Source organism: Malaclemys terrapin, chromosome 14 (assembly GCF_027887155.1).
Source record: "Malaclemys terrapin pileata isolate rMalTer1 chromosome 14, rMalTer1.hap1, whole genome shotgun sequence".
NCBI lineage: Eukaryota > Metazoa > Chordata > Testudines > Emydidae > Malaclemys > Malaclemys terrapin.
In genome coordinates this window covers 5,781,296-5,796,954 of record NC_071518.1, presented here as the reverse complement: position 1 = coordinate 5,796,954, position 15,659 = coordinate 5,781,296, and the positions used below count along the sequence as shown (strand labels likewise).

At 39.7% G+C, this 15,659-nt stretch overlaps 1 protein-coding gene across 2 annotated transcripts in view; it reads right to left on the bottom strand.

Annotated features, from left to right (window-relative positions):
- Window positions 1-1,195: 1,195 nt before the first annotated feature.
- Window positions 1,196-15,659, bottom strand: part of CA5A (carbonic anhydrase 5A) — a 34,115-nt gene continuing 19,651 nt past the window's right edge. For both annotated transcript variants that reach the window (XM_054048751.1, XM_054048750.1), the window contains exons 3-7: window positions 12,704-12,822; window positions 10,002-10,097; window positions 9,783-9,845; window positions 7,592-7,747; window positions 1,196-5,614 (exon numbers count right to left, since the gene is read on the bottom strand). In XM_054048751.1, the coding sequence (XP_053904726.1) occupies window positions 5,435-5,614; window positions 7,592-7,747; window positions 9,783-9,845; window positions 10,002-10,097; window positions 12,704-12,822 (614 nt within the window). In that variant the 3' untranslated portion in view covers window positions 1,196-5,434. The remainder of the gene's footprint in view (window positions 5,615-7,591; window positions 7,748-9,782; window positions 9,846-10,001; window positions 10,098-12,703; window positions 12,823-15,659) is intronic.

Below are 15,659 nucleotides of genomic sequence, written 5' to 3'. Positions count from 1 at the left end.
CCTCGCCACGCTCATCATAAAAAGCAAGCTCCCCCACCACCTCAAAGCACCACCAGACCCTGCCAGAACAACAGATGCGAAACCTTAGAACGTATCTCCGCTGCTACAGTGATCAACACTCCATAGTACACACTTTTCAAGATCCATGGTTCCTACCCATGCCAAACAAAATATGTGGGGTACCTCATTCAATAGCCTCTATGTGGGTGAAACCAGACAAGCACTATGCTCTCGAATGAACTCACACAGGAAAGCGATCAAAGACAAGAATATTGTCACCTGTGGGTGAACACTTTTCCTAAAGCAAACACTCTATACCTCACCCCTCCATCCTCAAAGGAAACCTGCACAACACCTTCAAAAGATGAGCCTGGGGGTTTAAATTCATAACTCTGCTAGACCCTAAAAATCATGGACTGAACAGAGACATTGGATTTATGGTGTGTGTACACACACACACACATTTTTTTTTCTCTTTTCTGGCTGGAGAGGTGTTAATAGGGCACTTCACCTTCAATGGTCCTTTGAAATATGAAATACTAAACAACCTGTTCCACCTTGTATTTAGCTGTGATACTGTGAGTACATTTGTCAGACCTGAAGAAGAGCTCTGTGTCAGCTCGAAAGCTTGGGTCTCTCACCAACAGAAGTTGGTCCAATAAAAAGATAGCACCTCACCCTCCTTGTCTTTCTAATATCTTGGGACTGACATGTCTACAACACCACTGCATATAAAGAACTGCAAAACACAAAATGTGAAGGTCAAGAAATTATGAGCTATAACAATAATACTTAAGTATGTTCAGTGTTAAACAAATATGCAATATTAAAAAAGGAACTTAGCTGACAGTTTCTTTAGGTCATGTCTAATGCTAAGTGTTGAATGAAATAGTAGAGTAAATGGATATTCAAAATGTACAGTCCTAGTTTCACACAGCTCAAGAGGACAATGAACCATTAGATATTCTTCAGTCAGTACTGCTTCTACACAGCCGGGTTCATTGTTTCATAATTCCAATTATAATACAGTTCAGTAGAGTCTTTCACAGCTTCACAGATCACAAAATGTTTGACATCTGCTTACGCTCTACACATGATGAACCAGTTCACTGTTAGGGAGCAATTACATTATTTTCTTGAAAGAAGTTTTGCAGAACTGAAAAAAAAACCTTAGTTACACAAATACACATGCAGATTCTCTTGTATTATTTTATTGTGTATAAATGTACTAGTTGAATATTTTCTAAAAATACAGCAGCTAAGAACTTTATATCAGGTAACTAAGAATAAATGCACTTATCCCAGGAGAATAAAACACACAAAATATTCCATGTTACCAGATTATTCTATAAGTAAATAATAATTATGAGCATAGGATATATTCATACATATGTTAAAAATACACAGTGCAATAACTGCCAAGGAAATAAGTACAGATAATGAGGAACATAAGGTTAAAAATGAAGGCTTTCAAGCTTGACAGCAAATATGAAGATTAAATAAGGAAAACCACTACAACGTTAGGTACATTATCAACCCCTAAGATTACCAGGACCAAAAGGTCCCTTAACATGAATAATTAAATTCCAGTACTCTGGTAGCAAGCAGACTTTTGAGAGATCAAGATAATCTCCCATATAGTTATGCATTTCAAGGCAAGAAGGATTCTCTTTGCCAAGATTTGAGGTAAAAAACAATGCAGCTCAAGCATAAGTCAATCACACGTAGTGGCCTGAGAATTCTGGAATGTAGTCAATATTTTGTTGCAAATACATTCTAACATTATGAAGCCACCAGACAGCTAGGTTTTTATCAGAGTGATACCTAACTCACAATAATACTCCCTGTGCTGAGTTTGCCCTCTTACTGCGCAAAAGTGTGACAGTAAGACTGGACAGGTACTGCCCTGCAGTTATGATCCAACCTTCCCTATCTCAATACCACCAATTCCAAGGTCATCTTTACCCTGCGGTAAATTAGTGCCATAGAAGTCCTCTCATCCACCAGTTCCTAGGAGTATAAGCTGCACATTTCCCAAAAATGTGGAAACTTTTAATTACAGCCATATTAAATAATTAAAACGGTCATCATACAAGTCATTATATATTCACACCTCTTTACACTGTGCGACCTAAAGTAAGTTAAGCCTTAAGATAACTATGTGGACATCTGTCAGACTTAACGCAAGCCTGCAAAGTCATCATGAAATGTAATTACCCACTATTAGCTAACACATCAAATCATTTGCTTTTTACCATGATGATGGAGAAATGAGGGGAAAGGCTGATGTCCCACTTGCTATTCCTAAAAGAACCACTCTTCCTGGGTGAATACAATTTTGCAAGACTGATATAATCACCAGACATGTACAAAATAAAAGTCAAGCTTCTGCTAATTGCATGAACAGGTGACAATTTACCCTGTAATTTAAATATTATTCTTTCCTTGCCACAGACACACAAAACCATATGAACATGTAAACACAGATGCAGACACAAGTTGTAGTGAAACTAACAGAAAAATCCCTGTAAAAAAAACTTGTTTATTGTGCTAAGAAAATGTAACAAGAGTCTTTAATACTGAAATCTGTTTCCAGATATTTTACCCTCATCAGAGCATAGAATATCTAACTGAAATGTACCTCCTGACTGCAGCTTATTATCTGTATAACTGGTATGTGTGCACATGTTTACGATACCCCCAAAGAACAAAATGTATTTTGCATCTATGTGTATCATGAAAACTGTATGAACTAGTGAAATAATCTTTGCAAATCAAAAGAGAACAAGAACTTGCTGATAACTCATCAAGGAAACTAAAATGCTTAAGTCCTGGGTATGAAATTATCTAAAACCTGCAAAATCCATTCCACTGTCAGTGACTTAAAAAAAAAAAAAAAAAAATAATTTATATCAGTAACTAGTCAGAAAAGTAACTTACAGAGGTGATTGTAGGGTTCCTACTTATTTCAAAGTAACACTCACTCCGTTTTTCTACCAGAAAGAACATTTTACAATCACTTCTCCCCACTATACCCATATGAATATTTCAGATACATTTAAGATACATTCAAAAAAGAACTAGATAAATTCATGGAGGATAGGTCCATCAATGGCTATTAGCCAGGATGGGCAGGGATGGGGTCCCTAGCCTCCGTTTGCCAGAAGCTGGGAATGGGCGACAGGATGGATCAGTTGATGATTACCTGTTCTGTTCATTCCCTCTGGGGCACCTGGCATTGGCCACTGTCAGAAGACAGGGTCCTGGGCTAGATGGACCTTTGGTCTGACCCAGTATGGCTGGTCTTATGTTCTTAAGATTTATTTACTTATAGAATCCTAGTCATCGCTAGCCTTTAAATGTAAAAGCAGCATTATTAAGATTACAGAATACCATAGTTAGCCATTTCTAACAGTTTAAATATCACTACCTTACTGGGAGATTTCAGAGTAGCAGCCGTGTTAGTCTGTATCCGCAAAAAGAACAGGAGTACTTGTGGCACCTTATGCCACTAGTACTCCTGTTCTTTTTACTGGGAGAGTGGCCGTGGTCTGGCAAGGTATAAAAGATACCTTTCAATGACTGATTCAAAGTTACTGCCATCTTCAAGTGTGGTTCCACTCTGAAAAGTAGTTATAGGAATGGCATTCCTGAGCTTCATGTTCACTTTCAATGAATCCAGGTCAAGTATGCTCAGTTTAAAGAGCAAAATGATGCTTTTCCTAGCTTGTTTGCACTGTTGTTGTAGCAGTGTTGGTCCTAGAACAGGAGAGAGACAAGGTGGGTGAGGGAATATCTTTTATTGAACCAACGACTGTTAGTGAAAGAGACAAGCTTTCAAGTTACACTGAGTACTTTTCCCAGACCTGACGAGCAGTTCTTGTAGCTTGAAAGCGTGTTTCTCTCACCAACAGAAGTTGGTCCAACAAAAGATATTACCTCATCCACCTTGTCTCACTTTTCCTAGCTTTGAGTCCAGCAACTTCACCTTATCTCCAAGAGTCACACTGGGATCTGTCATTCTCACGCATAATCATGCATATAAGTGGTTCTACAGACCAAATTATGGCATCAGTTACTCCTTTCAGCCCCATGGTATTTAGATGATGCCCTCAGTGACATCTGTGCCAGCCACTGTTTTCAGTTACAAGTGATTGAAAGTTAATAAAGCGTTCTGTTGATGATGCAAAAGAAGGAATGGAATCCAGTTCAATCCCACCTAGCTGTGGGGGCTTTGAAGGGCTAACAGATGTGAAAACCTATCTGTAGCGCTTCAGTGCCCAGATCTGATCTGCCTATACACAGGAGAGCAGATCTAGGGAACGAGAAGAGCCATTTACACACAGTTGCATTTTAGAATAGAACCACACTTTAAGGCAGATGGGGGAAATTTCATTCTCAAGGCAAAAAGGCAATCAGCTAGAGGCAGGGTTAATGAAGGAAGCATGGACAACAATAAGGCACTCAAATGAGCTAGGCAAAAGCCCACACTCAAAATAAACAGAGCCTCCCACCCCTCCACCCCAAAGGGTTTTCCAACCAAATATGCAAACTTGCCATAAGGCTCAAAATCTAGCATTGAAGGGCTAATGTACTGATCTCACTCACACTTGAGTGACCTCAATTATTGGAGTCTTTCCCATTTACTAGCTAAGGTCAAGATTTCTCATTTGTTCTCCAAAATGACTTCAACAAATCTACTCCATATCACTTCTATGGTCTAAAGACAGACTTCGTTTCCATCAGAAACGAAGAGTTACTTAGCCATTTGTACACAAATTTCACCCATATGATGGACATTAAACAAAGTAAAACATACAACGTAAGTGAAACATGATGAATATAGAGAAAACTATGGCTAGCAGAGGTAGATAAAAAAAGGCCATCTGGACCATTCTTTAGGATAAGTGTCACGTTCCTCAAGAAACTGTTTTCAATCTTTACAAAGCATATCCATTTTCTTTTTGCCTATAGAAAGCTGTAATCCCCGAAGTAATCCTAAAGTGGACATGATCTGTTATCTATGAGAGACTTCTTTTTGTGCCCCCAATCTGCTATTGTTGCTCTGTTGGGGTTATTAGTTTGAAAAGAAGTTTTTAAGCAAAAGTGTTTCATGAGATACAAACTATGACATGGGATAGGGCGGTGAAACCTCACTCCCTTATTTTGCTTTAAATTCTTAAAATAACCCCTGATACATGTTATGAGTTATTGCTACTTGCTTTAAAAGTTTGGTAAAAAATAAGTATGTACTTCTACAGAAAAGATGACCCACTGAAGGTAAAATGCCAAGCAGTAAACTCCAAATCCCTTTAAACGACTGACCATGAAATTCTATAGTGTACACACACACTACATACAGAATTTTAAAAAATAAAGTGTCTGTTAGTAACTTTTAGATATTGTAACATGTAAGGTCTCTTTTTAGGCTATCCTATGGGCTATGTTGGTGGGCAAGTTCGCTGGGTCTTGTTTCAATGTTCAGTAGGTGGTGGTTTCGGAAGGATGAACGGACGGTCCGATTCATTAGTGGCTGAAGCGGGCGGAAGTTGTCTACCATCCTCTTTTCTTCCTCCCCAGCTGAGGTAAAGAGCAGCATCCGAAACTCCTCAAGCTGGGAATGGCAAATGGTGAATATGAGTGACTTAGCAGTCCGAAGAACAACCAGAGTAAAAGGAATACAGTTTCTAAACCTGAGTGATCCTATCAGAGCTCACACTAAACTCAAGTACTGAGAGGTTTTGGCATTAACTTGCAGCATCTCTTTACCACCTGCTGGTAAAGATCATGTTCTCAACTATATCAATACAAGATATGAACTGCCAATCATCTGTCATCTTCAGATGAACTACGTCTTTATTCACTTTTAACTTCTTGCCAACCCCGAGACAGTGAGGAGTGCTGAGTATTCACGGGTTGCATATGCACCACCTTTATATAAATCTTTCTGTACTTCAGCCTTCTTAGATTACATCCTGCCTGCAAGGTCTGTTCTCCTAATTCAGACACACACATGTTGATGCGTGGGAAACAGTAAGTTTCAGCAACAGTCACATGTGTTGCTGCTAGCTCTCAAAACCCAGGCATGCAGCAGATGAGGTTTTTAGCATAGTTTCTTTAAAGCCCACAAGGGAACTGTAGTGACCTGTTCTCTATCAGAAGGGATGGGATTTTAGGGAGAGAAAGGGAAGAGACAGTACAGAAGAGTCTGAATTGAAAAAGAGAACACACTATACCTCCAATTAAAGTTTTCTTCTTTGCTCTGTTATACCTTTCTCTTCCTTTCAAGCCACTAACTCTGGCATTCCCCCTTGTGTAAAATAAAGCCATATGCCCATCTATATCCCTATTCTTGACAATTTGAAATTTCTGAATGTATTGTTGGACATTAATGTTCCACGGAGTTTTTACTGGGAATTGACAATCTTGCTATGTGTCATTGTAAAATCCTCAATAACTTGGTGAAAATGAATGAATTTGCCTTCGGTGCCTCCTAAACTAGGAGGAATTGTCAGATCAGATCATGTGTCATTCAAATGGCACATTTTCCCTAGATCGGAAACAATCACTTTAATGTCACAATAATTTGGCCATTCTTGATGCGTTTCCTTGGATGGGTGGAGAATACTGAAGAGTGCCAGCGAAAACTGTAATTTTAGCCTCTTGCTGCTCCTAATCTCTGTGCCTCTTCTGTCAGTTTGGAACTTCTCCACCTCTATTTCATGCCAAAGAGCAGTATTAAACTGGCAACACGGGGCACTAGAATTAAGAGCAGCAGGGAATACACAGTGACAAGAACTGGATGAATGTTAGAGCACTAAGTATAAATAACAACCTAAAACTGCTAAGTTCCTATTTGAGGTGGCCTCTAAATAGTCCACCTGTGGGAACCTTTCCTTTTTTTTTTTTTTGAAAGAAAAGCTGACTGCCACTCTAACCAACTATAAACAAATCTATCCCCCAAAAGGGCATTAAAAAAAGCTGATAAGCTTTGAGCTCGCTGCACCTTCAGCAGTCAGAAGGAACCAAAAAGCAATTAGGGACTCTCCCCCTTTTTTTTTTTTAATATATCCTTGGAACCTTGCACAAGGGGAAGGGAAATGAGGGGGTGTGTTCCCAGCACTCTGTAGAAGATTCTGGAAGTTTATAATACAAGTGCCTGGATTCCACAAGCATAAACATGTATAGACAACACTCACTGCCACAGGAAGACACTGAGGCCAAGAATTTATCAAGACTCCAAAAAGGATTAGACATTTCTCTGGATAGTTAATGCTATCAAAATATTTTTGAAGAGCTATTAAACGTCATGCTTAAGCCAATCTCTTAGATCAGGATGAAACCTATTTGGGGGGCAGATTATCCCACATCTGCTACTGTGAGGTTCTTACACCTTACTCTGAAGCATCTGATGCTGGTTCTGTCAGACACAGGTTACTAGACTAGACAGACCTTGGGCCAGGTAGCAATCTCTATGTCCTCCGCCTTACTGGTAAGTAACTTCTCCTTCTGTGGAGCATTTATTTCCTCCTCTATCCCAGAAGGAATAAACCATCTTTATTAAAAAACAAACTATTAGCATGATAAATACCTGATTTTGATCAACTTCTATTGGTGTCTTCTTAATAATCCAGGTGACAGATTCAGTAAGTGGTGGAGTGGTCAAAGATCCGTCATAGGTCCAATAATCCGGGCATGATGGCATCAAACAGGAGGGATCAAAGACATCAAACTCAACAATTGCATCCTAGAATCCAAGAAAATTCATGCATTAAATATTTTAACCTCTAAAAGAAAACCTAGAGGATATATTTGAAAAATCTAAACAGGGATAAGATTAGGAACAATACAATTGTTATTATCGATTAAATGCTGTCAATATTATTATTGAGCAACCATAAAAAAAAAAAAAGGTTAAGCATTTAAGTCCACTTTCAAAAGTCCTGAGTGGGCTTTGACTTCAATCAAAGGTGCAGAATGCTCAGCCTTTTGGAAATCAGGCTACTTACTTGGGTACCTAAAAATAAATGCTTATTTTTTTAAAATGTTGGCCCAAGATTATTTCAGTTTTATATGTTGAATGTGTTTACACTCAGAGTTGAGTATTCTGTAGAACAGGATTTGGCAACCTTTGGCATGTGGCTCGCCAGGGTAAGCACCCTGGCGGGCCAGGCCAGTTTGTTTACCTGCCGCGTACGCAGGTTCGGCCTATTGCGGTTCCCACTGGCCACGGTTCGCTGCTCCAGGCCAATGGGGGTTGCAGGAAACGGCGTAGGCCGAGGAATGTGCTGGCCGCTGCTGTAGAATGTTCTTTTCAATGCACTGGAAGTTCTCTCTGAGCAGGCTTGGTCAACATTTATTTAAAGGGGCTTTCATGGCATATATATAAAAATTAGAGGGTCTATTACAGGAAGAGATGAGGAGAGATTAATAAGACTGTGGCTTTTCATCTTGGAAAAGAGATGCCTCAGCGGGGATATGATGGAGGTTCATAAAATCAAGACTGGTGTGGAGAAAGTAAATAAGAAAAGGTTATTTACTCCTTCTCATAACACAAGAACTGGGGGTCACCAAATGAAATTAATAGGCCGTAGGTTTAAAACAAACAAAAGGAAGTATTTCTTCCCACAACGCACAGTCAACCTGTGGAACTCCTTGCCAGAGGATGTTGTGAAAGCCAAGACTATAAGAGGGTTAAAAAAAGAACTAGGTAAGTTCATGGAGGATAGGTCCATCAATGGCTATTGGCCAGGACGGGCAGGGATGGTGTTCCTAGCCTCTGTTTGCCAGAAGATGGGAGTGGGCAACAGGGGGTAGATCACTTGATGACTACCTGTTCTGTTCATTCCCTCTGGGGCATCTGGCATTGGCCACTGTCGGAAGACAGGATACGGGGCTAGATGGACCTTTGGTCTGACCCACTATAGACATTCTTATGTTCTAAGAGTGATTGCAAGTCACTAGGTTGATAGCTTTTCAGTACTCTCGGAGGCAGGTCAGGCATGGGTCAATGTAGGCGCAGGTTCAAGGACATTTGCAAGAGGGACTGGAAAACTTTCAATGCTGACACTGCGAGCTGGAAAGGCACAGCTAGCAACATGCTACACTGGATCACGGCACTGTATCAGGGAATCAAAGAGGTCACTGATAAAATGCGTAAACAGCATAGAGCCAAGAACCAATCCCTGCAGGACCCCACTGGAAACACACCTGCTTAATAAAATCACCCTTACTATCAGCTTGCTGACTGTGCAAGTAGGGGCTGCAGAGACTTCAAAGTTATGCTCATATACGAAATCCTGACTGTAGGCTTTGATTAACAAATGTACACAGTAGAAAAATAACGGATACCAGAAAATCTAATATCACAGATAGTAACCACTGACTGTCTCTCTTTACAGCACTGAGTGATTCTCTGAAAAAATTGGCTTTTGGTTACTATGTGGAAATTTTTTAGTAGTTTGGCTAAGCATGTGTCATACCCCTCTGGAGTGATACAGTCTACATGCTCTTCTTGACTCAAGCAGATTGGAAAGCGATCACATAAAGTACATCTGAAAGGTTAGTGATTTTCTCTACTTGAATCCAACAACTTTCCCTATCGTTTCAAAATGCCCTAACCTCAGTCCAGTCCGCAACCCACACACATCAATGACAGTAATAAAGAGTTTATTAGTGCCTTGATACTATCAAAATATTCTGTATGTTGAGAAACTCACTAACAATAAGGATAGAGACATGCATTGGAATATTTAAACATTCCATTAAAAAATATGTATTACCTTGTGTCTAACTGCTGGTAACGCATCTACTAACTTCTGTAGTCCTGCGTGATGAGCTCCCAGCTGCATTACACAGATATAAATGTGTAAGTCATCAAGGACACATTACAGAAATACCCACCACAAGAAGTTTAATAAAAGAAGTCTATATATTTTATCTGTTTTAATTTTAAAAAATTATATATAAAATGCATCACTACAGATGCGGTAACCATTTACCTTCAAAAATACTCCTATGACAACCAAACCATTATTCTCCATGACAGCTTCTTCAAAGCTTGTGGACGTGACAGGATTCCAGTGTACTAAATGCAGCTGAAATACAAGTGAATGACAATTTCACACACATACACAAGACAGACAAATAGAATAAAAACAAATGCAGTTCCTCCTGGTCTTTGTCCTACATTTGGCCTTTGACAATTTGAGATGTACAGCAGCTACCTTAAAAATCAAAAGCCACAAAATGGGAAACAAAAAAAATATACTTGAAACTAGTATTTGTTTCTTTAGTTGCTTTTTTTTTTAACAAAAGAACGTCAGCCCCATACTTTGCATTTCACAGAAGACTGATTTTGTTTGTGGGTGACAGATTACAAGAGTGTTATTCAAAGGTGCAGAAGGACGTTAGCTGCATTAGGCACCCAGCTCCCCTTTGTGCCTTTAAAAATCAAATGGAAGATTTCCCTCATTATGAGAAAGAGATGAGAGATATAGAACAGACAGCTCTCCTAGGATTAAATCCACCCCAACCGAAGAGCCAGCCCAGCACAAAACTTATCTGCACAACTTGAAAGTGCCACGTAAGCCTTCTCAATAAGGAACGTAAGTAGTGATACGCCTTGTGCTAGCTCTCTACATGGAGGTTAATTTGACATCTTATTCATAGACTGGTTTTTAATAAATCTCACATTACCAAACAAATAAGCAGACACCACTATGGCATCATCAACGGGGAGGGGGGAAAGAAAGGGAGGACAGAACCATTTTCAAATCCCTCTCCATTTTCGTTGAATAAAAAGAAAATTCTTTTCACATCTGTCACACTTTCCTCTCTGAGCCTAATGGGTATTTTCTCCCCTGGTCCCACCTCCTTTATTCACTGTTCTCTTATCTTAAGACTTGTCTACACTAGAAAGTAGTACTTCTTGAACTATGCTGGTATAGTTAAAGCAGCCAAACCCCGCCTCACCCTGCCGCGGTGGATCCAGTTATACTAGTATAAAAGTATTTACACCAGTTTGTAGACTGCTGGCCTGTCCACTCAGCACAGGAATGACTGACACCATGCCCAGAGTCTGGTTCAGGCCCTTCCGAATAAGAACATTCAATACAATAATCCCTTCTCCACTAACCCATGATCTCCTGAAAGATCCTTACTACTCCCTCCTGTCCTATACACCAACTGAGCCACTTGCTGCCTTTTATTGATCTCTACCTGATCAGTCTCAGGTGGCAGGTAGCTGATCCATCACAGGTAAGGCTGGTTCAGGGTTGATAAAAATTGATGACAAAAATCTGATTTTTTTTAATTTAAATAAAACATTTTTATTTAAATTAAACACAGGTTTATGTTTTCAAATTAAAATTAAATTTCAAATTAAATTTGAAAGTGACAACTAATATTAAGGCCTAAATGTACAAGTTTCAAATAATCTAAATTAAATAAATATAATAATATTAAGCAGTACATGTCTGCTGCCAACTTTTAAAGAAAGTCAAACCACTGAACTGGAGGAAGTCACTGGCTACCCACCTGTAATCAGAGTTTGCTGAAGTGCTAAACCAGCTTTTGACAGCAGTAGCCTCTTCTGCAGGTGCAGAGAGGATGTCTTTAGATTTTTACATTTCAGTTTGTTCATCTAGTTCAGTTCAATGACTCTCTCATACAAAGTTAAGAAGCCAATTGGGAGTTGGAAAAGCTTGTTTTCCTCTTCCAATCTATAAACAAAAACTAGGTGAGAGAGGATGAGGTCTAGCAGTTCTAAAATCTTGAAGGACATGCCGACCAGAAACAATCAGTTTAATTCATTAAGTATAGATAATATAGCCTTTTAAAATGCAAAGCATGTTTTGATAAACTTTTTTCTTATGTATCCAGCATTTTTATTTAATAAAAGATTAAAATGCTCTTTTTGTGCATTTTTAATTGAATCTGAATTTCCATCCAAATGGAGTTTGACACAAATCACAAGTAAAAAATTGATCATTTAGTAAATAAAAAATGCACCCCTCACATTTTCTAACATAACAAAACATAAAAATTAAGAGTCTGAATAAATGTAAGTTAAGCTATATAAGTACTTAAATAAATGGGTATAGGTACACTGTATCCTCCAGGTTACCAAAAAACAGCACCAAATTCAGTGTAAAGGTTGTATTTAGTTGCAAACAACATATTAATGCTCACTAACTAATGAGACTCAACCTTTATTTATTTCTAGCGTAGACCAGGTCTTAGTTGCATCCCCTATGTTTTCTCTTCTACTCTTTTCCCTAAAAGAGAGTAACACGATTTGGGCAGAGACCCAGTCCTGCCATCCCAAGCAGCATGGACAGTAACAGCAGTGACATTTTGCTGCATGCCAAGGACTCATTCTGTGGATTTCATTGTCTGTGTTCAAAGAGTGCCATATACCATATAAAAAGTGTTACTGGAATTTTCATTCAAGCAGCCAACAACCAATTTTAGGACCATGTGCTTTTCTGGAATGTATGGCAGCTCTCGGCTTATTAACAGGACAATGGCTGAACTTTGCTGTTAACTAGCACTGACCATTACTGGTAAGTAGCAGTTCTGTACATCAACCACAGCTCCGTACTAGCTTTCTAGCCAGCATTAGGGCTGGAATCACTGAGTTCTAGCCTCCTGTTTATGCAAATAAACAGCTAGGAGTACTGTTCAGCATTCCTCCCCATACCTCTGCTGGGTAGACTTTGCTATCAACCATGTGCTCTGAACCCCATTCATTTATGGCTCCCCAGTGGAAGTGGAACTGCTTTAGCCTGTAATGGTTTTCCAAGGGACCTCCCATAATTACTGGAAAAAAAAGAGAAAAAAGAAAAACAGTTACATATAGCTGATAACTGATTTAGAACTGCCTCAGTGACATGTGAAAATAATACAACTTTCTTCTCTCTTTGCATTGTATTTACCCAGGAAAGCTCAGATGCAGTAACTGCTTTACAGTAATGTTTTCCCCTTAGCTAATTTTACAGCTCAAGTCACTAAAGCATCTAAACAAAATTGCTTGGGGCAAGTGTGTGACTTTAATTAGCCCGCAGATGAATTCAAGCTAAAGTTAAAGTTAATGTCTGACCTCCCATTTTATACAGTAAACAAAGCTTCCTCACCCAACTCCCTGCAAGGGAAAGAATCTTTACAAGTTCAACCAGGATTTGTCTGGCAGAGTCATGGTGGCTATACATAACACCTTCTCTGAGCAGGTGCATCAGAAGCGGTTCAGTGGGTTGTCATTGAATATTTACATCATCCGGATTCAAAGACAAAAATAGTCTCTCCATCTATGACATGATCAATGAAACCTGGAATTGCAGGAGATACTGGAATTTCTCAGGTGACAATACAAACCATCAATATCCTCCAAATTCTTATTCTAATTGTACGAATACAATTAGTACATTTTGGCAAACATACAATTTTAAATCTTTTTTAAATGTTACAGAAATTTAGAAAATGTGACTCTGCAAGAACTGTGACTGACACACAAGTTTTAGAGCATCAGTCCAATATTAAACTATTTCCAAAATGCCTGTAAATATGTTGATATTTTGTAGTTGAAAACTATTTGAATGCTAATCAGGAAGCGTCTAAACACTGTCTGCATATGTGCAAAAATCCAAAGCTTGTAGAAGTTAGACTATTATTTACAAGTGATATTTTGAATTGGCCTAGGTCACAATAGAATGTAATTCTTTCTAGCCTCATATTTATTAAATTATTAAAATAGCAACTCATAATTTAGTTTAAGTAGGCGTTAGACTTTTTGTAATTGGTATACTCACCAAAACTCAAATTATGTATCTGGTTTTGAATGAACTCCTAATGTTTACCCTTTTTCCTTGTGGGAATGATCCACTGGGTCACTCCAGATTAAAACACGGGATCCTCCTGGTTCTAAATCCCTTTTTGCTAGTCACTAGATCATAGCACCTGCTAAACTACTGGTACCAATTACATCTAACGGACTATTAACTAACATTATTATGTACTTTACAAACTGATTTACTGTTGTTAAATATATAGTACATAATTACTATTTTATATCAAACCATTGTATAGAGTAATTAATTCTAACCTCACTCTTGGAAAGAGGGGAATTAATTCTTTCCAGAGGAGGAGAAAACTAAGGTAGAGGGATTAAGGCCCAAATTTTCAGAAGTGACCAATGATTTTGGCTGCCCAATTTGTAATACCTTGGGCCTGCTTTTCGTGAGCACCACAACTCCACATCATCCACTGACCTCAGTTGGAATCATGAAAGTTCATCATTTTTGAGAACTTTAGGCAAGTCGCTAAAGACAGAGCAGCTGAGAGTCAGAGCTTGGATTAGAACTCAGCTATTCTTGGCTTTTAGTTCCATGTTCAGTCCACTAGACAATGTTGCTTTTCCCGCCGTAGTTAAACCAGCCTAACATCTTGGCCTTGGCCTTCCAAAGTAGGTGTACTCACTTATCAGAGTAAAATCTTTCCTATGCAAGACTCCCCCAGGAATTTTTCTATATGCAGGGGGAAGCAACTCTAGAGATCAGAGTACAGACCAGGAGTCACATGGCTCATTTGTGCCGAAGACTGGCTATATGACCACTGGCAAGTCACTTGTCCTCCCTGCTCCTCAGTTTCTTCATGTGCATAATAGGGGTGCTAACACTTGCTCACCTCTGTACACCACTGGGATCAGGGTAAAGGGGGGCGGGGGGGGGATAAAAGGACTATGGTCTTGATCCTCCAGCATGCAAGTCAATGGGAATTTTGTCACCGACTTCAATGGTAGCAGGATCAGACCCTATATAATACAAGGGTGTTATTACTAACAGAGATAGTGATTTGTTCACTTCCTGGCTAAAGGAAAGATACTTGAAAACAGCTGATGGAGCCATGTCTATTTTAGAAAAATTTCATGCATTTGCCTCAAACTTCCACTCACACTGTAAAATTCCAATTATTTGTTAAAGGAGCAGTATACCACCAAGATGTACAATTTAACATCTAACACCCCATGGCCAGAGCCGGCAAAAAAAAAAAAAAAAAAAACCTGCGGCACGGCCGGAGCGCAGGTGCAGGGGGACCGGCTAGTGGGGGCGAGGGGGAGGGAGCAGGCAGGAGAGAGAGAGAAGGGGGGTGGCCAGGGCTACAGCGGTGCGCTGCCACGCGGAGCCCTCCCGCTGCACCACGCCGCCTGCCGGGAGGGCTCTGCTCCGGTCGGCGGGGACGGAAGGACGCTCCCGTCCTCCGCGCCGCTGCCCCCTACAGGGTGGCCGGAGCGGAACAACAACAAAAAAAAAGCGGCCGTGCCGTCCTAGGATTGGGCGGAATGCCACCTTGTTCAATCTGCCGCCCTAAGCACCAACTTGCTCGGCTGGTGCCTGGAGCCGGCCCTGCCCATGGCTAGTTATCTCAGCTATTTCGTTGCATCAGTGAAAAACTGAACATTAGTTTTAAAATACATTAAAGCTTTCATTCTTCATTTTTTTAAAGAGGTTCAAAGGAGACAGTAAAGCAAAGTAAGTATAATGAGAGAGCACTGAGGGGGGAGGGAATTAAGACCCCACTCCTATAATGACCTCCACACCTGATCCTATTTGTACATATGCATTCATGAGTATTCAGACTCATGTGAACAGCCCCACTCACCT